This window comes from Pangasianodon hypophthalmus, chromosome 13, assembly GCF_027358585.1.
Source record: "Pangasianodon hypophthalmus isolate fPanHyp1 chromosome 13, fPanHyp1.pri, whole genome shotgun sequence".
Classification (NCBI taxonomy): Eukaryota; Metazoa; Chordata; class Actinopteri; order Siluriformes; family Pangasiidae; genus Pangasianodon; species Pangasianodon hypophthalmus.
The window spans coordinates 21,361,137-21,385,362 of NC_069722.1; the positions used below are offsets into that span (position 1 = coordinate 21,361,137).

Consider the following 24,226-nt stretch of genomic DNA (forward strand, 5'->3'; position numbering starts at 1 on the left):
AAATCCATACTGAAGGGGTCTGTGGAATTTATTAAATTATACAGTTCCCAGGCTACAAAAAGTTTGAGAACCACTGGCCTATGAGGTACGTCCCAAACTGCACAGTATGTCACGGTAGTGTTTCCCCTGTTGTACATATACAGGGTGTCCCAAAAGTCTCCATACATAGGGGGAATTAATACTTTTAATTCATTTCAATTTTGAAATGTCTTCCAAAATTTTTCATACTAAATGTATATGTATTTTTTCAGAAATATAAAGAATGCCTTTGACAAAAGTAGGCCATGGTGCACCTGGAAAAGATACAGCACAAAGATCATTTAAAGGAATGCATTCAAGGTGCAATTACATGCATAACACCAGATGCGTTAACACAATATTAACATGAGTGGGAGAGACGACTCCGTGTGTGTTTACCAAGAAATGGCAATCATGTAGAGGATGTTTTCCAAATAAAGTTGCATTTTGCTAAAAAGCATTCATTTCCCCAATGTATGGAGACTTTTGGGACACCCTGTTTATCTAGGGCGTAATTTTGTTTTGAAAATTCCTGGGTAAAAACCAGCATTTTAAACTACAGTAACCCTTTTAAATTTTGGTTGCTATGGTTCATTTATTCCACATCGCTGTTGAATGCCCAATTCTGATTGGTCAGAAGGTGTTGATTAATTTTCTGTAATAGCTGAACGCAGGAACTTGTGTGGTGATGCTCCACATAAACAGGTAAACAAATCGTGTAATTGTTGATATGGTGACATTTTCTCTGAGGTGATGTTTATGTATCATTTTTGTGTCGGTGCTTTGTAACAGTCAGAGGTAAAGCTGTATGTTTTTTGATAGGGGAAAGTCTTCAAATGGAGGACTTTGTGGTTTCTCAATAATATGACAAGCTGCATTTTCTGACTTAACTTCACAAGAGAAAGAAAAGAGAGGGGATTATGAGGGAACTACTGTTTATAGCTACATAACGTATGTGATAACTTGTTTTGCAGACATTCCATAATATGAAATTTTTGAAATTGCTGTGGTATACGAGGAATAAAACATGCTGTTACTGGAAAATAATATACTTTAGGGTGGTATGTCTGTTATACGGTCACCAAGCTAGCCAAAAATAAAGCAGCCACAAGCAAGCTACCCCCATTGACCTGTTTTTTTTTTCCCCAAATACATTCTCCACAATTGGAGAAATTCCTGTCCAGTTAAAAAGGTAACTCTAAATCCAAAAGTAGAAAGTTAACAAAGGCTAACAGTCACTACTGTATGGTCATGCGGTCATAAATGAGATCACTGGGAATGCTCAAAAAGCATGCCGACAGCAGTAAAAAGTTAGAGCACCATTAAATGGATGGTCAAAGGATCAGTTGTCTGCATAGCCACTTAGTTCGTGAGTGGTGGACTGCCAGCTGCAGCTCCATCCACTCCAAGTCAAGACTATGCTACGGCCACAAAATCAGTGCCGAGTCAGTTTTAGGTTTAGTACTTGTTGCACTGTTTGAATTCTATAACAGCGATAACATGTTCAGAATGTCAGATTATACAATGAAGATCCTCTAACGGTAGACCTGTGATTTTAGAAAATGATTCATGTCATCCCTCACGGAGATCCGGACTGGAAAAAAAAAAAAAACAGGCTCACATAAACAGAAAAAATCTACTAAGAAAAAGTAAACTTGAGGTAATAAGGATATTTTGACGCCAATCAGCATGTTTTGTTTATGTTTCAGCATAGCTACAACCGTATTTGTAGCTACCCCTTGAATTTTGCGTCATCCTATGCCGTCATCCTATTGGTGGCTGTCGTAGCAGTGATCACATTCAGATTTTAATTTCAAAAATTTCTGAACTGTCATTGGCTGTCTTTGCTCTGCCAGTGAGCACGTCATATTATGCGTTCTAAAACTGACGATTTTGTCTCACGACCAAAGAATTCTTTTACGATATGTCTGCGACAGCAAAACAAGCTGAAAATCATACAGTGTAAAGTTTACGTAAAGACGGTGTAACATTCCAGTTAGCAACAAATTTTTAATATTAAAGTGTTGTGACTTGATACATTGTAGGTTTTTTAGCAATTAAAGGTTTTGAGCAAGAAAACAACTAACTCAATCCTAAAAAAAAAGCTTGAAAAACATCAGCCACAGGTCAGATTTGCACTTTGCGGGCCACCATGGGGCAGCACTGAGTCACAGCCTGACAAGAGAAAAAGGTGACAGAAATATGAACAACCAAATCCAAGTCTGGAATGGAAGTTGAATGATAAGAAACCTTTTTTTGTTTGTTTGTTTTTTGGGGTTTTTTATTTTCAGGATGTTAGTACAAGTAAATGGAGGTTTGGGACATATCCATGAAGAGGGTGGAATGTATGACGCACCTCCCTGGAGGTTAATGTCTGTGTCCCAGTGTGCCTAATGAAATTCCTGAATACAGTGCAGCCTATTCAGTAAGTAAGAATTTAAAGCAGCAGTCCCATTGGGTTCCTTATTTAAAGGACAGTAAGAAAAACAGGTTCTCAAATGTAACAACTATTGCTAACTAGTTGCCCAGTTCTGGGATTTTTTAAATCACTTTGTACATGTGTTCATGGTAAAATAAATGTTTTGAATTTTGCATTTCTGAGAGCTTTATTGCTAATGTAACCATGGCTATAAGTGAAACAGTGACAAAGATGCCACTTTTCTCTGTCATATAGCAATATTTATTATTATTATTATTATTATTATTATTATTATTATTATTGTTATTAATATTAGCACAATTATTCTGTAAATGTTAATTGATTCTTCATCAAAAACTACATTAAAAAACATTGGTCCATGGACAGATATTTCCAATAGCATGTCCTGAACTACTTTATTCCTCTTATACCACAGAATTACACCAAAGATTACACTTTTTAATTTATTAATGAACAACACTTCATGCTTTTTATCCATTTCTAGTTACATTTAATGTTAGTTCTTGTTATTACTTCCATTGTAAACAGCCGTTCCCTCAGCAGCCTCGGTTAATAGAAAATTAACCAACACCTTCTGACCTATCAATTAACAGAACTATAACATCATCATTTACAATTAAGTAAAGTTAAGGAAAAGCAGAATCCTCACACAATTAGAGGGAATCTGAGATGGAGCCCATGAAAGATATAGGAAAATACGGGATGGTTGCTGTGATCCCCCCCACCACCACCACACACACACACAAGCCCAGCCCATATTACTAAAGGAAACAGCAGATGTTTTCCATTCTCCCACCATTCTTACAATTTCTTGTAAATTAAGCTTTGACCAATAATTTTCACACACCCACATTACTCTAGAGACGACCATAGCGCCATGATAAAGCCTCAGTGCCTCCTACATCCCACGTGGTCAGACGAGGGAGAAAACCGAGTGATGAATGAAGTCATGAGGTCAGTCTGAATTTTTGAATCAGTGACAGAAAGAAAAAAAAAATTCAGAACTCTTGCTTGTGGTAGAAAAAAAAAACCTCACTCATTTATTTATCCATCTATGTATCCACTTACAGAGATCATATCTATCCATTCATAAATCCAGTGTTAATTATATTTTACCAGTTGAACAGAAGCATTACATATATTGCTTGTGTGTCATTAAAGGTGCCTGATGTTGGCTCATGCAATACAGAGGAAGTGTGACTATTCTGTACACCCCTAATTCCACGTAATGGGCAATAGTTTGAACTTCTCATTTCTGCATGTAGTATCTCCTTAGCTACAATCTACACTGCAGAATAATATCATACTTATTCACTTAAAAACTCAAAAGCTAGACCACATTTTTCATCAGAATTCTTTTTCCTCACAGTGAAGTGGTTTCTTTATATCAGTCATTTGAGGTTTCTTCAGGACAAACAAGTTTATGCTTTCTGGTCTCTCTATAAAATCACAAGCTGTGGTTTTTTTTTTGAGAGAGAGAGACAGAGAAAGAGATATTGGTGAGGGAATGACTGTTTATTGTGGCTATAATGTAAGTAATAATGTGTCTTGAGGATAATGAACAACATTAAACTATAAACTGTTAAAATGCTTGATGTGTCATTCATTAATAAACTAAATGTTGTAATTATTGGCGAATTGCTGTGCTATAAGCGGAATAACACATTCCAAACTGTGTGGTTATACGAAAATAAACAAGTCCTGCTTCGCATTGTGCTGCATCACACCACCCCAGCACTGATTATTGTCGTATAACCGCACGTCTCTTTTTAAAACTGCTATAACATAAGTGATAACGGGCAACTAACTTGTTTCATGGACACTCCACAGCATTAAAGTATGACGTTTCATTTTTTTAATTAATTGTACTCCTTGGCAAACTGCTGGGTTATTCAAATACAGTCATTCACCATGTTTATGAGAAGTTTATGAGAAGAAACGATAATATATAAGAATGAGCGCATTAATGTGTGGCTGTTATATGCCTTGCAGCCAGAACTACTGTCAGAGCTGCAGTTATAGAAAATCCATTCCTACACCTTCTGGCCAATCAGAATTGAGAATTTAAAAGCACCATGGTATAAAAATTTGGTTGCGCCGTCATCCACTATGTCCTTAAAGAAACATACATTGAGTCAATTTTAGGAAAATATAGTCAACATGAGAACTATTTAATATGAACTTTGATCATCTTTGTATTACTCATCATTTCATTAATATAACTAATACTTTTGGGAATGGTGGAATGGTGGAAACTGTGGGTGGATGTGTGATGGAGCAGTTCAACAGTTCAAATCTTTTGTAATATGATGATTGCACAGCTTCCATGATATCCATGATTACTTCCTCAGCTGTGAGTTACACGTTATAAGTAGCCTTTCTGTTTAACTTAGCCATCCTCACGCAAGTACCTTTCATCAGTAAAGGTGTTGGAACTTGGAAATCCAGGACTAGTACTAAAGATCTTGGAATTGAATCCAAGGCACTTCTGAAATTTCATGATCTATAGAAGATCTTTCATGCAACAAAAAAATTGTAATCTTTAGTAAATTGCATGGTATGAAGGGAATACAATAGCTTTGTTTGTATGTTGATGTTGATTACTTGCCTTTATACCACAGTGTTGTTGCCTAAATCTGGTTGTAACATGAACGATAGGTTTATATTAATGCACTTGTTCTAATACATTATTGCTCCTATAGTTACCGCTCATACACACGGACACTTCACATAATCTAACACTAATAAAAACCAAATTTAAAAACTGTGGTAATACGTATAATCGTTGGTGTGGTCACGTTTTCTGTTAGGAGATCTTTATTTAACATTTATGGAAGGAGTCTAGGTTGTAAGCGCTTTGTAACAGTCACGGTGCTTTGCGAAATTTATCAGCACAGGAACGTCTTCAGGACAGAGGAGTTTATGCTTTCCCGTTTCTCGGTAAAATGACAAGCTGTGTTGTTTAAAGCGAGAGATAGATAGATACAGAGAGAGATCCATTCAAGTGAGAGAGAAAGAGAGAAAAAAGAGCTAGGCTATTGAGGGATTGACTCGTGAGGGAGTGAGAACACGAACTATCTTGTCTCTCGAATGTTCCACAACATGAAATCCACCTATAACCTGTTCAATTGTGTGACGTTTCATACATTAATAAATTAACCATTGTAGTCTTTAGCAAATCCCTGTGCTATAAGAGGCATAACACACAACAGATTGTGTGTTTTTGCTGTTATACAAAAAATAATGCACTTCAGGGGGGTAGTGGCACTCCACTTGCGTGTTGTGTCATATCACACCCCCCCTGCATTCATCATTGTCATATAACAGCACGGTCTGTCCTATGTCATTTCTTACATAAGGAACCTGAAGTGATTTATTCCTCTTATACAACAGTAATTTGCCAAGAATTACAATCATTTATTTATTAAAGAGTGATGTCATACTTTTTATCAGGTTATAGTTACATATAATGTTTTGTAATGTCCACAAACGTTAGTTCCTGTTATCATGAACATTACAGCAGATTAGTTAGTGAGAGAGCAGTATTTCAGTTAATGAGACTAACAATGCTGCAAGTTACTGACAAACCGCAAAGTGCAAAGACTTTACCGTGGTCGAAAACCCAAAGTTACAGCTTTATCTCTGTCTGTTACAAAGCGCTGACACTGGAGACGCCTTCCATAAATGTTAAATAAACATCTCCTTACAGAAAACCTCACCATATCAATTATTATACATTATAACACTTATTCAAAAACACATTTAGTATCAGCCCTATATAGATTATGTGCCTGTGAATTAGTGGTTACTATAAAAACAATAACACGAGCAAAAGAGCATTACTATAAACATGTGATTGGCTTGTCGCTGGAACTGTTGTCAGAGCTGCTGTTATAGGAAATGAATCAACACCTTCTGACCAATCAGTTTAGAGAATTCAACAGCGCTGGTATATAAATGAACAAAGTCATAAACAATGTTTACTTTATGCAAAGCTGGCATTCGCCTCAGCCTCATATGGTGGCATGCTCCAAATTCTTTTCCAGTTAATCACGTGTCGGGTAATACTTTTCCAAAATAATAAACCAAATAGCATTATCGGATTGTGGGATTATGCGCATACTTGGTTGAGGATTATGGCCTGGGTGAATTCTTAAATTCTTAAAAATGAATCCTGGAAGTCCAACCTCAGTAGCATCTGATTTTTTTTTTGACAAGCTACTCATACTCATAGATGTCTTATAAACTGTATTATATTATAAAATGTTATTCAGTAAGTACTTAAAAAAAAAAAAAAAGCATAATAATGTCTAAGTCATTAAGTCAAGATAGGCAAGATTTCCCATCAGTTCTTAAAACAGGATCCGGAATGCGAGTAAGGCAAAGGTGAAAAAGTCAGACGGTTGGCTATTTCTGTCCGCGTGACTTCAAATCCTAGTCAAAGACAGAGGAAAGCGTTGAGACAGAGACAGACAGACAGAGAGAGAGAGAGAGAGAGAAAGAGATAAACAGTGGAAATCAGACAGTATGCAACATTCATTATGAAAGTGACGGGAAGCAAAGAGGAAGACCAGACATCTTTTATGTGTATTTGTCTCAGACCGAACATGTGAATGCAGGTAGGCCTATACCTGTTCTGACATGAACGTCAGCCCACATGCTGCCTTAGCCTGTGGATACAAATGTGTTTATTCTGCCAGTTAACCATAACACACAATAACTTCAGCATTCCTGCTATAGCTGGAAGTCTCCTAACACAGCACATTACTATAGGACCATGGTTCTCAAAGTGAGTGAGGTCTGTGGAGCATAACCACGGGGGTCCACGATATTCTGATTTTGTTACAGTGGTGGAAACCACCATTATCAAATGGGTTTTATGGGTGGAAAATTAATAAAAAAAAATTAAAAAAAACACAAGCTCCAGTTAACAACCAAAATATTAATGAACACATTTAAATAAATGTTTCTTCAGTTAAAGGGATCCTTCACTGTAAAACGGTTGAGAACTCCACCTAGGACATGAACTAGAAAAAAAAATCCAACATACAGATAGCTTTTACCATCTACATATCTACACTGTGTTTATATACGCATTTCATAATTGTACTGAGTTGCAAATTTATTAGGTATAGTGATCTAGTAGCTAATAATATAACAAGATCTACTGTATGCTAGTAGATCATTAACATTCAGTGTAACTATAAACAGATAAAAAGCACAACAAATTGTAATCCTTGGCAAACTGCTGTGCAAATTTCAATAAAAAAGAATTATTGGAAAATAATTCATTTTTGTTCGGTAGCATTAACTCTGCTTTGTATTGGATCGCATCAACAGTACACTACAATTTTTAGTATATCATGAATATTAGGTTTTAGTACTGTGTTCTTATTAGTTTATAACAGATACAGTGAGGAGAAATAAGTATTCAGACAAATTTAGTTTTATAATTTAATATACTTCCAATGACTTTGACTTTGTAGTTATTATTATATGAACAAAAAAAGTATATATCTAAGCAAATATAGGTTTTAAAAACAAAACTGTTAGGGGAAAATGTATTTGGAATCTTTAAACATCCCTTGTCAGTACAATTAGTTCAATAATATGCAAGTTTCTCTGAGAATAATGATAAGGAAGGTCAGAGAGAAGCTAGCAGTCACTGGAAAAGAGTTGCAGGACGACCTGAAAGCAGCAGGAATGAGAGTTACACAGAGAACAATCAGCAATGAATGGCACCGCAAATCATCTCCCTTCCTACACCTCATGCAAAACTCCTTTACTTTAAAAAAAGAGGCATTTAGACAAATCAGAACTCTTGGACTGATGTACTCTGATCAGACGGGACAAAAAAGTACTGTGCATATGATTCTCAAAAAAACAAACAAAAAAAAAAACCACACCCACAGTGAAGTATGAAGGTGGGAGTATCATGATATTGGCCTACTTTTCTGCAAACGGTATTGGGACATTACATATCTTTTTTTTTTGTGGTAATGAAAATGTTTTTGTAAAAGACTAAGACTGTCCTAATCCATTTTGTCCATTTTATCCAACACAAAAATACATTCTAAACAGTTATACAGTGTTTTTCTCAGAACTGCTTCTGTCAGTCATCACCAGGACACCATCACCTCTTGCCCATTTAGGGCAGTAGAAATACCAGGGACTGAAAGAGGAAATCGAGAAAATGTGGAAGACTGATGCGGAAGCACATTTAATCTACCTCTTGCATAATACATCAAATCTTGCATAAAAACATCAAATATAAGTACAATAACGAATAAAGAGGAACAGAAAATGTGTATTTCATTTCATAAGAATCAAGTTTATCAATGCTATTTATACTTATTTAACATTAACATAGGATGATAGCAATATCATTTGTGATTTTAGGTTATGTTGAGGGTAGCTATAGTGCAAATTCAGTCACGCTTTAGCCAGATCACAAAAGAATCCAAACCCGATTCATACACACAATATGCACAAGCGAATTAGCATTTCAAGCACTTTATATCCTTAGGCTCTTTACAATGGTCTTATACAAATACAGTGGATATTAGCATGGAGGAAAAAAGAGTGTGTCTGAAGCCTTGGACGCGCTTTTGTGTGTATAAGCTTGCATTGATGTTCAGTGTTCGGAGCATACTGTGAAAATAAAATAGATCAAGCTCTGTCATGCCAATGGTATCTCTCTCTAATAAACGAGGTGCTGGAAATGAGCTTAGTGGAAATGTGTGTGTGTGTGTGTGTGTGTGTGTGTGTGTGTGTGAGCTGGCATGTATAAAAGAAGACAAAGCCTAGCCTAATTCTCACTGCCATATACAAATTCAATCAAATATCCAGCCAACCATTTTTCCTAACAAGTTAATTCCATGCTACATATGCAAAAAGGGTTCAAATAAATCAGTTTTATTTTAAAGGTTTCCATAAATAATCCTATCACCAAGGTCCAAAAATGGTACAATGTTTTAATAGATAAAGTGTTGCTATTAAAATAAGTAAACCTGGGAGGTCTATGGATCAGCTTAGTATAGGATCTACACAATATACTGTATCTCAGTTTTCTTTCTTGTACCTTGTATTGTGCCATGTGTGATGTAAAACCACTAGTTTTTAAACACAAATCATTTAAAAACTAGTGGTTTTAGTCCATATTGCTGAAATTGGTAAAATTGACAAACATTTACAGTTTGAAAACGTGTAAAATTCAGTGTTGTCAAGGTGCTAGAGATATGAATTTTAGCATGCATAAACAATGATTCTAGTACTATTAGCATCCCATTGTACAGGGCTGTGCCTCTAAAAGCCTGTGAATACCACATGGGCCCAATTGTCTCAAATTATCATCTTGTCTAGTGTGATAGCAGTCATGGCATCGATGCAGATATTTATCTTTTTGCCTCGCTCAGTTGGTGGATTCTGAAATCCTGGTTCAAGCAGCTAAACACTTTTACAGCAAACAATGTAGAGCTCATCAAAAGAAGAACGAGTTTACATGGACTTGGTGCCAAGAACTATATTTGCCTTCATCGTATAATGGTTTATCTCGACTGATTTGAAGAATACTAGAGAAAATGTTGTGAACAAAAGAACAAATGCAACCTGGAATGAAATTTTGTCCAAGATGTCACTTTCTGCTCTGAGCTAACATCTCGCTAGTACTTACTATGTTAACATTACATGTACATTTGTGAATAAACATTGCCATTTTGAATTTTTTTTATATTGATGCCAGCCCTGTTGGCAAATGAAATTTGGGGTGCGTATAGTACTAGGATAATAGTTTATGTTAGCAAAAGTTCAGGTTCCTAGCTACCTGTTAACATTGGATTTTATGCCTCTCGAAATTGCTTTTATTTTTTGTTCAATTTTAGCAATTTTAGCCAAATTTACTTGCCTATATCTGTAAACCTAGTGGTCCTTTCCAAATGAAACTTGGTAATTATATTCCACATGTGGCATAATACAAGTTACAAGAAAATGGAAGTATATAGTATAGGGAATTTTCTATAATTTTTCAATATATTAGTCGTGAGTAGTAAAATTACTGATTTTCTTACATTTGAAACCTTATATCTAATGGTAGAATCATTATTTGTTATCCATAAAGATATCACTGCCATCAGACCCAACTAGTATAAATCTCCAGCAAATTTTAAGCCTGTATCTACAATGCTAGCTTATCTGTGAGAAATGCTTCAGTGTGACTTATGAATATTGCATTTTTCTGCTGTTTTGAAGGGCCCATATTTCGGAGAATAAGACATAAGATTCAGCTTTGACATTATCTGGTACCTCTGAGAATTACCTCAGCTCTCACCAGAAATGTTTACAAGAGCACAGCTTCGTTGGATTTTTGAAATAAAAGCCAACAAAGAGTGAGGAAAGCTTAATTTGTACAAGAAATCTGACACCCCTCCAATATAAAACCAGCTATATTTTGCGAATTATCAATATCTGATCGGCAGTAGTTGGTAATTTCTTAGGTTCAAATATCATTCTTAGCCTAGAATAAATCTAGAAAGTAATTTGAAGACACTGTGGTAACGAACGTTTTAGAAGCAAACCAAAAGGAAATCACTTCAGATGCATTATACATAGTAGCAAATCAACTAGATAGCATACTACCTTTTAGCACACCAATGATTATTTCTCCTCCTTCCTAATCTTTAATGCATTTATTTTTTTTATTCTACTTCAGAGTAATACAATTAAGGAGAAAAAAATAATAATAATAATTTTTTTTTTTTTTTACCTTGGCAAACTGGTCTCTTGTATTGTTGACACGCAGATTTAAGTATGGAATAAAACATACCTTTGGTGTGCTGTTACAGGAAAATAATCAACAGTGGGTGGTGGAACGTGGCCAGGTACGAGGCGGATTTACTACTACCACCCAAAGTTGATTGTTTTCCAATAACAGTATGTCCTGAAGTGTTTTATTGCTCTTATACCACAGCAATTTGCCATCACTTTGACCTGACCACAGCCTAAGAACCAGTGGAAGGACTGTGAATTCCGCAGGCTGAATTACTGAAACCTGTGGATGCAGGACTGAAATTTACTGAAAGGACTGAAAATTAGATGAGAATGATGTATGTGAGACACACATTCTGGATGTGTTGATGTCAAAATTTTGATAAGGATGTATATTTTGTCTTTCTGTTATCACAGATGTATCTGATGACAAAGTTTGACTACATGTTGCATGCAGATGAGTGGGAACCTTTAGTTTCATTCTGAACCATGAGGAAGCCCAAGTAACCACAAGCTGCCAACATCTCCCAAAAAAAAAACTGCTTTATGAATGAACAGAGCATGTGCAAATGCAAACTTGATTTTATTGTGAATTTATTAGTAATGATGGATTCATAATGATGGAACATGATGGAACGCTTTTAAGCCACGGTGCTGCTGAATTTGCAATTGTGATTGGTCAGAACAGCAGCTCTGACTTAATTCCAGCTCTAATTCAAATTACAGGATTTTATTAATTCGCTTGTTCTAGTATGTTATTGTTTCTATAGTAACAGCTCATCCACAGGGACTTGTAGGGTGGACACTCCACATAATCTGAGCCTGATAATAAACCAATTATAAAAACCTACTTAATTAACAAAAAAATATGTCAATAATCACTGATATGGTGAGTCTGTAAGGAGACATTTATTTAATATTTATGGAAGGAGTGTCCAGTGTTAGCGCTTTGTAACCACATTGTTTTGTAAAAAACGTTGACGTGGGAAAGTCTTCAGGACAGAAGGCTCTGTGATTTCCGTTTTCTCAGTAACATGTCTACAGCTCTGTTTATTTTCCTAGAACAGCATGCTCCTAAGTATTTTATTCGTTATGTAATTGATTCCTAAGGCAGCTGTACAGGTTAGTAAAAAATATGTTTGTCTGCCCAACAAAAGAAAATTTGCCTCACAGCAGCAAGCCCTCTTGTAATAACGTCTTTGTTTATTTGATTTGTCCAAGCTAACTGTGCTGACAAAAAATGAAAACTCGAGTTTTAACCCACGTACCAGTAGATTCACATGTCCAACCTTTTATCTTTACAGTGAAGCAGACAAAACAGTGCATCAACTCTAGACTCTATACTCTATGGATGTGATGCAAAGGAATGCCACTAATAGTGGTCAGCTGAAACACTCCTACACACACAGTGTCTACCAAGCAAAAAAAAAAAAATGGTATGAGTAATTGAGTGATTTCTGGCTGACTTCTGTAACAGCTCTGTCTCACACACGGTTTCTGATGAGTTTGAACATGTCTCGCTTACTGAAGGAAATTCATTCAGCAATGCTCAAAGCACTTGGCCCCAGCTACCAATGCCAAAAAAGGGAGCGGGCAGGGAGAAAGAGTCACGGATGAGGAGGAGGAAAATGGGGGTGTTGAGAGGGAGGGGACACTTCTTGGAGGGAACAAAAGAGGATGCCGTGAAACAAGTTCTCTTCAGAGAGGAATCAACAGCACAGGAGTGCAAGACGTTTGGGGGAAAAGAGGGAACCAAATACGAAGAGAGCAGAAGAACTTCATTTTCTAGAGGTACACACATCATTTCTATTTATTGGAGTTTTTTTTTTATTACTGAACTTTCCACTCACAATGCACTTTTTTGAGTTTACATTATTTGTAAGTTTACATTATTTATACGTTTACTTAATCTGACTTAGTGAGGTTTGGATTAAACATATTTTATTCAAGTGACCAGTTATACAGGCTGATATTTCTAAAAACTAAATACTAAGTATATTCCGTTATATAATGCTGTCGGAGTCCATTGCAGAGCCACTGAGTTACAGGTATGATGATAACTGAAAAGCTGAAATGGAAGGAACCCTATAATCAAACCCTGTGGTACTTATGTAGTGTTTTATAGCATTTAATATCTCCCACTTTAAAAATGTCAGGCTTTGAAGACATATTTTGGGTTTAACAGGCAGCATAGCGGGAATTCCACATTTTGGATGCATATAGCACCTAGAGTAGCTTTGGTGTAAACTTTGAACATGTCATTCTTTAGTAAATTGGAACGGTAACTCCACTTCGTATCGTTTGCATCACACCACGCAGTCATTTTCCTATGACAGCATGCTCCATTGTATTTTAATCCTTACTTATTGGGTGAGTAATGCTGTTATTTACAGAGAAATTACACCACCGTCTTGCTATTGGGGAACTAGATCTGTTAGATAGATCTTTTAGCGACACTCCTGCTCATGTGTAACCAAGTTCCAAACTCTCAAATGCCACACTGTGGGTTATTCTAGAAGTACTGACAACACATGTCTCGCTCACTTTCGTGGTGCTCCCAGGAAAGTGTACAATGACATCATTTCTAATGATAATTGTACCACAGTCCAGCATTTTGCAACTGGTCTACCGTGACATGTTGATGTGCCACAAGAGTAGATCAGGTATACTTTTCAGGTTCTACCAGTTTATCTAAAATTACACCCAAACAAGATTGAACAGGATAAGAGTAAAATGTAATAGGCCTACAGTTCTTTCAAACAAATTTCAAAATATTCTGGAAATATTTCATAATCCTGGTCTGAACCAGGCTCCTTCTTTGAACCAAAGAAATTAGAACTGATGAGCAAACAATGTAATGATGTGTACGTGTAATATGAGAAAAATCACATTTGTAGTGAGATTATTTCCTTTTAAAATGTGCCTTGGCGCATGGGGGAAAAAATGTTGGAGAATAGTCCTGTTGCTCACCCGTAATTCAGAGAGCAACTGATTTTAAAGCTTCAGAAAGATGAATGGACCCAATGCTAATGAATATTCAAACTCGCACCCCCAAAAAACTACCAGTCTCGTAACCATGTAGTCTAGCCAGGTTCCCACGGAAACAGACCTCTGGGATGAAGTATCTGGAGTAAGAACAGACGAAAGTGTTTACTGTGTGTGTGTGTGAGAGAGAGAGTGAGTTATGTAAGCCCACATATGGGAGCAGAGACGAGTTTTCCAAAATGTACAGCCAACAGCAGACTATAAATAGTCTGCTGTTAGGGGTGGGTATGGCGAAAACATCATCAGAATAACATCATGCTACTTTTGTTGAGGTTTGCTATCTGTAGAAAAAGCATCAGAAATGTATTTAAAAAAAAGATGTAAATGTATTGCCTTTTACATTTAATGATTACAAGAAACAAGTGGAAACAAGAGTAAGAAATAAAGCTAACGGCCAACATCCAGTCAGTCACTTGTTTCTATGAGGTTTTCATTTTTATGTAATGTGTACTTGCATTATTTATACAACAGCAATATTGAATTCTTGATTCTGTTTGGTCAGAAAGTGTTAATTTTCTAGAATTTTCAATTAATTTTCTGTCAAGAGATGTTTGTTTAGCATTTTTGGAATGAGTCTCCAGGGTTAGTGCTTTGAACCAGTCAGAGTTAAAGTTTTCAGGACAGAGTGCTTTGCGGTTTCTCGGCAACATGACATGACATGACGCCTGGTACATTCTCAGAAATAAAGGTACCAAACGGTATTTTCATTGTTGCTGGGGTGGTACCATCAGGGGTACATCTTTTGTACCTTTTATATGTCTCTTTTATTAGGATGTACCTTTAATTCATTTTTAAAAGTACACCATATTCATGTTTCCAGATGAAAGATACTAAAGGTACAAAAGATGTACCCTTGCTCCCAGAGTTAGTGGGAGTTGGCTGCAGATCTGTCACAACTCTGACCAGGATAAAACAGTTACTGAAGATGAATGAATGGATGAATTTCTGAGACTGTACACATTCTCATTGTGTTCTGATGCACTGTGATTCCCTGCATAATATGCAAAAACACTAACCTGCTAGGGGGAGTGTTGTAAATTAGCCAGCCTTCACTATAATAGGAGTTAAGTTTAAGGGATCTAATCGATAATTATCCATTAGGATACAACAAACAATGGAAATCTTCATTTCCAGCAGTTGCAAATTTCATACAGTTTATTAATAATTTCATGGCCTGTGAATGAAGACTTGTTCTAACCTGAAATGCACATACTGTACAAATATGGTGAAATATAACATCATTGACCATGTAGTATAATTTTGCTTTGATGAGGTTTGCCAACCAAATGGAACAGGCATGAAGCTCCAGCAACATGTCTGGAGTTGGGTGGCTTTTACAACTTCTACAATATTGACTGATTCCTGAGATCTGCTCACAAGTCCAGCAGGGGCAGGAGTCTAATATAGGTTGAGACTTCCCTTCTCCTAAGCTAATTAGCAGGATTAGTAGACCAGTGTGGTGGAGCAGTACTAGGAATCAACAGAAGACTCATTATTAAGAAGACAATAATTTGACTAAAAGTGACTGTTGCTAACTTTTGCATTCATATCTTTTACAGAATCAAGATGCAGAACTTTACACTCCTCCTGCTGACCTTGTTGGTGGACTTCCTGTTAGCCGCCTCTGTGAACCCGTTAGCATCTCTGCCTCCTGTCACAAAAACCCGCATCCGCTACATTGGTGTAACTGATGACTACGATGATGAAGCAACTCCCAAGCCCAATTCAAAAGTCCCTGACCAGACTGGGGCCACTACCACTCATTTTACCCCTCGGGAGTGTGAATATGACCCTTGTGTGGTTCCCAAGGTTCCGTGTTCTGTGATCGCTGCCGAAACTAAGTGCTACTGTCCTGGAATTACTGGTCCGGATGAGCTGCCTGCAGCTCCAGAGATCAAAGAGTTGAAACAAGGAGCATCTGGACTGGTGGAGGTTCATTGGTGTGCACCACTATCAACTGTCTCCTACTACAAAGTAATCACAGAAGAAGGCCACGAGCCCCAAGTTTTCAACAATTCATCCCGTAGTGGGTCAGTGCAGGGAGTAAAGTTTGGGTCACGAGTTTGTGTGGTGGCAGGGAATAGCGTCGGATTCAGCACTGAATCAGAAATATCATGTGCTCTCTTTGAGCCTCATAAGTCCAATCATGTCCTCCAGATGTCAGGAGCCATTGCTGGGGGTATCGGCCTTTTGTTGCTGGCCTTGGCGTTGGCTTTGGTGTTGCTGTGGAGACGGAGGAGGGGTAGGAAGAATGGGAGCATGGACGGTGAGGGACTACGAAATCCATCCTACACCACAAATGAAACACTGTGATTGGATGGGATGAAATTTAAGGTACTCATTTAGTGGTGTAAGAGGCCAGATGATTCTAGTTTGTAGGCTCTGGGGAAGGCTCTGGAGGGTGGGGAAAGCTTGAGGACAATACAGACAAATCACTACCAAGAACCGAAACAAGACAGACTTCGTACACTATGGACAAAACATTGGGATTGGACAAGGTCAAATTTGAAGTCCTACCAAAGGAAAGTTGGACTGCAAGTAAGGACATTAACCACGTGAGACTCACCAGTCATCATATAAGGATATTGCTACAGCATACAGCAAACTATGTCCTTGACTTTGAAGACATTAGCGTCTATAGTTATCAGGTGCTAGTTAATACAAGTATGGAGAATACTGAAAAGACTGACATCTTAGTTTGGGTTCTCAAGAGGATAGCTTAGACCAGGGGTTTTCAAACTTATCCACAAAGAGGCCACACCTGATTCCACTTGCTAAATGAGTTCATCTTGGGTTCCAATCAACTAACAAGTGTGCCTCCTGCTTGGCTGGAATGAAAGTCTGCAGCCACATCAGCCCTTTGAGGATAAGTTTGCGAACCCCTGGCTTAGACCTTGCATCCTCATATGAAGATATCACCCCTAACACGCAAAGACACAACAGGGGTGGACAAATCAGTAGCCTAGCCACCTGGGACAAGCAGATATTTTGTCCAAGCTATTTGATTTTTATTCTCTCTTGCTAGCTCATGCAATCATCTCAAGAGAGAAAATAAAGACACTAGCCAGACTCAAATAATACTCTTTAGGTGTGATGCGAGAACAGAACACCACAGCTTATAGCCAAAATGTTGCTAATTTCTTGTCAAGGTTGCAATCACAATGCACTACATTAGAAACTCATTAGTTGAGACTAATTAGTTGGAAATTAATCACTTAACTAGCAAACTAGCTCTCCATGTATGTTATTATATTGCATTAGCTACTACTTTTTATTCTCATCAGTTTGGTTTCTAGACAACCAAACCTTGGGAGTACACTGGAGTTTTTACTTGCACAGTGGGCTAGCGAATTAATTTATGATTTGTCCACCCCTGCACAGATTTCCATAGTTATCATAATACCTAGTACTAGTTACGACCATAGGTATAAGTTAATGGAAAGAAGGTCTCTGGAGGTTATGGACAAATTACACAGTCTGTGGAAGTACTCTTTTTAACCATTCTAAGAGACTCCATTCATTGGGAATTGATGCACTGTAATCTGACCATGAAACAAGCTAGAGGGCAATATGCCTGTGGAGACTCAGTCAGGACATGAAGGACAAATCAACATGGACTATTAAACAGAAAAAAGAGCAGCAGAAACGAACAGAGAACTGAAATAACCTAATGTACCCCTGTGTTAGCGACTGAACACTTAGCAACCCTGCTGAGAGCTAGTCAACATGTTACATAAGTTTAAAAAGCATTTTAAATTATAGTCTTTTTTACAGATTAATTCCACTAATGGTGCTGGAACATCAAGGAAGCCTGGAGCTTCTGTAAGGTTTTATAGATAAAGATTTAGTAATTCAGATATTTGTAGTTGCATATAAATGTTAATTATTACTCATGCTAATTCTTTTTTTTAATAATAAAATCATTTCTTCTGGAAAGGTCTATGAATTTATTTAATGTTGCATCAATCATATGGGTAGGTGTTGAAATTGAACACTTCTTTGACTGGGTGGTTGTATTTGTTAGAATCAAATAAGTGAGACTGAACGTAAAGTAATGCAAACGTCCAAGGAGGGTAGGGTGGAAATACTTACTCATGGGGAGGGATCCCATAACATTGCGCAAGTTCTTTCTTTCCTTTTGGGCTTTTTGAAGGTCTCGTAAAGAGAAGTGACATACATTTGGTGGATGATGAATTTTGGATACTGCGCAAATCCAGATGACTACTGGATGACTACATGACTGTCGGTGCAGTTAAATTTCACATCCAAAGCTGCAGGCCTACTGATATTAATTTAAATGACACAAGCAAGATAAAGTATTTCACAGTTCATATGTGGGGCTCAGTTTGGAAGGAAACCTTCTTGATAAAACTAACATTAGCAATTCCTCTTTACTGAAGAACTATGCATTTCATAGTGCTAAAATAAGCTTCTAACCTTTTATAGAGGACGCATCACTTTATAAATGCAATGCTGATGGCCTTTTAGCCTTCTTTACCTATCACTATCTACATTTTCATCCTTAATAATCCGATAATAATCTGAATGATTGCTAAATCTGAATAAAAACCTAAATCTGAACAGACAAAATTATGAATCTGATGAGGTTGGGGCAGATTTGATCCTGAGCTTGGGTTACTGTCTACGTGGAGGTCCTGCACATCGTTATCCTCGTGTCTGTGTGGGTTTCCTCTGGGCTCCCCGGTTTCCTCCCAGCTCCCAAAAACATGCCAGTAAGTGGTTTGGTGACTCTACATTTCACGTGAATGAGCATGTGGGTGTATGTGTGAAGGTGTTCTGTGATGAATTGGCATCCCTTCCAAGGTGTATTTAAAAAATATATACTGTTTATGTTCAGAATGAACCAAAAGGAAAAATAAACCATTTCTAATCCCTGGTATAAATGGTTTTCGATAATCTCCTTGAAATTCAAGTGGTTTTATTTTAGTGTTCAGAGATTCACATTTTAAAATTCACACAACATGAAATGACTTAATAAACTTGAACTTGAGTAATGAATGAGATTTTACTGAGTAATACTGAAAACTGAAATTTGCAACTGCCAATTGAGTTGCAGTGAAATTACAGTAAAATGAGTAGCTATTGTAACTGTACAGCTAGCTGTGCATTACCATGCAATAAATGCTGTATTTTGATTACAATAATATTACTGTAAAATGCATACTGTAAATTTACAGCAACCAGAGGCCAGTAATTTAATGTAAAATTACAAGACATTTTTAAGAGTGTGTATAATTTGTCACATTTCTTTTAAAACCAGCTATCACAACAGCCATAACAAGAAACTCTACCAGATGTAATACAAGTTATGTGTATATATAAACACTCACCAGCCACTGGACAGTTGCAATAACATCGCCTGTGTTTTTTTTTTTCCTTTTCAATCTTCAACTGTCCAGTTTTGGAGAACATGTGCCCAGATTCCTGTTCTTGGCTGACAGCAGTGCAAGCTGATGTTTTCTTCTGCTGCTGTAGCTCATCTGGCTCAAGGTTCTGCTGTTGTGCATTCTGGGATGCTTTTCTGCTCACCACGGTTGTAAAGAGTGGTTATTTGAGATCACAGGGACTACAGGGGGTATTTAAAATGGCCATTGTAAAACAGGGGGTATTGTAAAACCAGAATTCATCAGGATGCACCATATTCCTGCACTGTAATACAAGAGCTTTTCTCTGGTGAACCTGCAACCCCTACTGGCTGATTAAAGATAGTGCTGTATTCCCTACCACCATACTGTACAGCTGTTCAGCTACAGCAACTGCTTAAACACACACACCTCTCTATATATATATACACACACACACAAACTCACCTTCAACATCATGTGCTTTGATTCGAGCACAGTTAAGGGAAATGGTTTAACAGGATGGTTTTAATCGGATGCATTTTAATGCCCTGGATTTGACCTTGGACCCACATTTTAAGAGAGAGCGAAAGATTAAAAACACGATTGTCTGCCAAGACAAACTGCAGTGACTAACAGAAAAAGAAACTCGTTATTATTTAATATTATATTATTTCTAGCTTCCACCATTTTTATTCTAGTTTTGCAGTACTAAAAATGTAATTATCTGTATTTCATGCCATATTCTTGTTTTTTTTTTTTTTTGGACCCATTTAAGCAAATAAAAAAAGTAAGGAAAACAGCCACAATTCTTTTTCTTTTCTTTTTTTTTTTTGGTGTCATTTTTGCCACTGTTTTTTCATCCAACAACAAACATATAATTTCTTAGCCATCATGTTTAACAAGAAAATGGTTGCAAAAATAATATCTGGATAACTTCTTCCCAATATTCCCAAGTGGTGCCAAAAAGGAAATCTACCAGTAAAGGAAATTTAAAAATCATTTTGTTAAAAGGCCACTATACTGTGCATGCAGATTAATAACAAGTTGTAGCTTGTATTTGGGCAATTCCTAGTGGACATTACATTTGAACTCGAATTGATTTGCAGAGTGCCATAGTGCCTGAAAAAAAAAAAAATGTAGTATTCGACGTAAAAGGTCCTGTCTAGCACCCAAAAGGCTTTATGTAGAGCCTTACAACAATATATTGAGTAAGGAATAAAACACTTGGGGTGTGCTGTTATAGGAAAACAATTAATAATGAGGTGGTGTGATGAAGCAGAGTTACTGTGACCACAAAACGTTGATTATTTTCCAGTAACAGCAAGACCCAGAGTCTTTTATACATCTCATACAGCAGCGATTTACAAAGTACTACAATTTTTAATTTATTGACGAACAACATGGCTACGTTTGATATTGTGGAATGTAAGATCCTGTTCTCATTTATGTTACCGCAGCTATAAACAGTCGTTCCCTCACAATCTCACTTTTTTCTCTCAAAGTTAAAAATACAAAAATACCCCAGATTGTTACGTTACACCAACACTGGAGACTCCTTCCATGAATGGTAAATAATCGTCTCCTTACAGAAAGCGTCTTGACAATTGTTTTTCTTTGTTACATCATTTTTAATCTGTTGAATCAGCTGTTACTATAGAAACGATAACATTCAAACGAGCGCATTAATATTGACCTGTGATTTGTATTACAGCTGGAGCTATTGTCAGTGCCTCTGTTATAGAAAATGAATCCACATCTTCTGACCAATCGGAATCGAGAATTTGATGGCGCGTTCTCAAGAAACACTGCAACCTTTATAGAAAACATCCTACAGAAGGAGATTGAATGAACATTAAAAAAATATCATCTTATAAATATGGGTTGTTTTGTTAGATACTGAGATGATGTAGTGTTATGGAGGAGACATTTTTTGCATTATGGATGCGAAACTGTACTTCAGACGGTAGAGATGGCACCGTGTGACAAAATGACTGAAATATTAATGAGGGACAGACTAAGGATGAAGTAATGAAATAAGATGCCGTTCCAGCTCAGTTAAGTTAAAGAACAGAGCTGTGTTGGGTTCCTCTGGGTTCGAGGGTGAGGCTTCCTTCGCTGCATGCTAGCACTCTTTCTATTTAATGGATAGATTAGCATTTCCATGCAAATTCCTTAAGCGTAACTGAAGTGAAAAATAGAATATAATGAATCATTCTCAGGAAAAATTATACAGTATGACTATTGATCTCGCATTAAATCAATGAGTGTAAATTTATTAAAAACTATTTTAAAAAGAAATAAAAAGAAATCAAAACTTCACCAGTTTTAGCAGAAATCACTTGTGTTACTAAAAGCTATGTTCTCAACTCCATAGTGAGTCAGTCAAGACTTTGAACTTTAATGTTCAACACGTTGTTGTGTGTCGAGTTTTTCAGACTTTACCCTGTAACATTACCAAACACCTCATGCTTCCCAGCCAATGAGAAACTTTGCCCAAGTACGTTCAGGCCGCTGGGTTTAGAACGATCTGCAGCCATACGAGGGTTAAACACTGGCACTCAGGAAATGTGAAGCCGGCTGAAAACAAGACGCAGGGGTTCAGAGAGGGGAAGTGACCTGAAACAGCAGGGAAGGCGGCTCGGTTACATGCTGAAACATTCAAGTTGTATACTGAAGCGTTCCAGTGGTAGCCGGTATATAGTGTAATATCCACCACTGCAAGTGTCTACAGTGTGTAAAAACACACATGCAGGATTTTCATTTCCCAGATGTTCCCAGTAGTTTGAAAAGGATAGATAGAACAGAGAAATAGAGACAGACTGTGAAAGAGACTGACTGACACAAAGATAGAAAGACTAACAGAGAGAGACTGTGTGAGAGAAAGAGACCAACAGAGAGGCCGACAGAGAGAGAGAGAGAGAGAGACCAGCACAGACCGAGAGACACATAGATAGATTGACAGACAGACAGACAGACAGATAGATAGATCAGCCGAAGAAGATTGACAGAGAGACTGATTTGAGAGATAGAAAGCAACCGACTGAGAGGGAGCGAGAGCGCGCGACAGAAAGAGAGAGAGATTTTGATCGGATTCATTATGAGACTTTTCTCAGAACTCAAAAATGAGCTGGTAGATTAAAGGTGTAGTATACAAACATCACGTAACTGCAATGTTGAAGTAAAGAAGACAGATCAGCAAATTTATGACTGTAAGAATGAAAGGGCAACACTTCATAATAAAAGTTTTCAGAGGGACATCTCACTCACAGTCTCACACACACACACTTTGTATTTGGCTTCATTATGAAGAAAGGTCACCTTCACAGCTCTAGTATAGTGGGTAGTGCGTAGAGTAAATCTAAAGAAGCCATACATACACACATGTTCAGCTTTACACAAACTTAGAACAAGAAATATGTGCTTTTTGCATTCTCACTGGTGTTCATAAACATCTATTACTTTTTTTTTTTTTTTTTTTTACAAAAACATTACATTAGCTTTGTAAATTCATGGAAATTAATGGAAATTTAATACCACAGCACTGCTGAATTCTTAAATCTGATTGGTCAGAAGGTGCTCATTACTTTTCTATAACAGCAGCTCTTACAGTAGTTTCACTGGCAAGGTTTACATTAATGTGCTCGTTTTGATAAGTTTCCGTTTCTATAGTAACAGCTTGTAATTGCTCATGTGGTCAAAGTTTTCCTGCCATGGACAAGTCTTCAGGACTTTGCTGCAGTTACATACTCGCATGGCAAGTTGCACTTTTTTTTTTTGTCTTATGAACTTTGAGAGAGGAAAAGAAGGGACCTTTATTTAGCATTTTTGGAAGGAGTCTCCAGTGTCCTGTACATTTTCCAATACAGTAAAGAGGACGGAGGGCTTTGCAGTTTGTGGCTTCTTAGTACCATGCGTTTATTTTTTTTCTTCAAGAAAGGGAAAAGAGGATAAGTACAGGAATTAACTTGGAATTGCTTATAAAGCTGAGTGAGGTGGCGCTGTTTTTCCTGAGGTATTCTATGTGGGTATAAATGGTTTGAAAAAGCTTGGGCATGGCAACGTCTGGAAAGCATTTACAACTGGAAGCACATAGTGCAGCTTCAGGTCAGGTTATGCAACAGAATCCCATATCCTCAACAAGAGAGGTCGACTGGTTGTGATGATAATCCAGTGCCATACTTGCCTTATTCTCAGTGTTGTGCATTCAATTTCCACTAGTTTCTGATACTCATTGGACTCAGCAGCACGACAAACTCTGAGCGTCAATATCAGGTTAGCGTTGTTAAAATTTCTTTCCTTTGCTTCCCTGCTGAGGCACACTGACAAACTGCCATGTTGACTATGTTCCACGTTTTCTTTCTTTTAAATGCACATAATGAGACATGACTCATATTTTGTGTCATTGATTGGTTTGGCAGACAAAAGTAGTACCAGCCCATCCCTAAAGAAAGATGCAATGCTTTTTTTTTTTTTTTAAATCATCGGCGAATTGCTATGGTATAACTGGCTCTTACTGAAAAATTATTTCATTTATTCCTCACATATACCACAGCACTGTTGAATTCTCAAATCTGATTGGTCAGAAGAATTTTCT

At 37.1% G+C, this 24,226-nt stretch overlaps 1 protein-coding gene across 1 annotated transcript; it reads left to right on the forward strand.

The window, feature by feature from the left end:
* Window positions 1-12,876: 12,876 nt before the first annotated feature.
* On the forward strand, window positions 12,877-22,424 carry si:ch1073-303k11.2 (leucine-rich repeat neuronal protein 4). Its single transcript, XM_026916148.3, has 2 exons — window positions 12,877-13,012; window positions 15,826-22,424. The coding sequence occupies exon 2, from the start codon at window positions 15,833-15,835 to the stop codon at window positions 16,577-16,579; it is 747 nt and encodes a 248-aa protein (XP_026771949.3). The 5' UTR covers window positions 12,877-13,012; window positions 15,826-15,832; the 3' UTR covers window positions 16,580-22,424.
* Window positions 22,425-24,226: the final 1,802 nt, after the last annotated feature.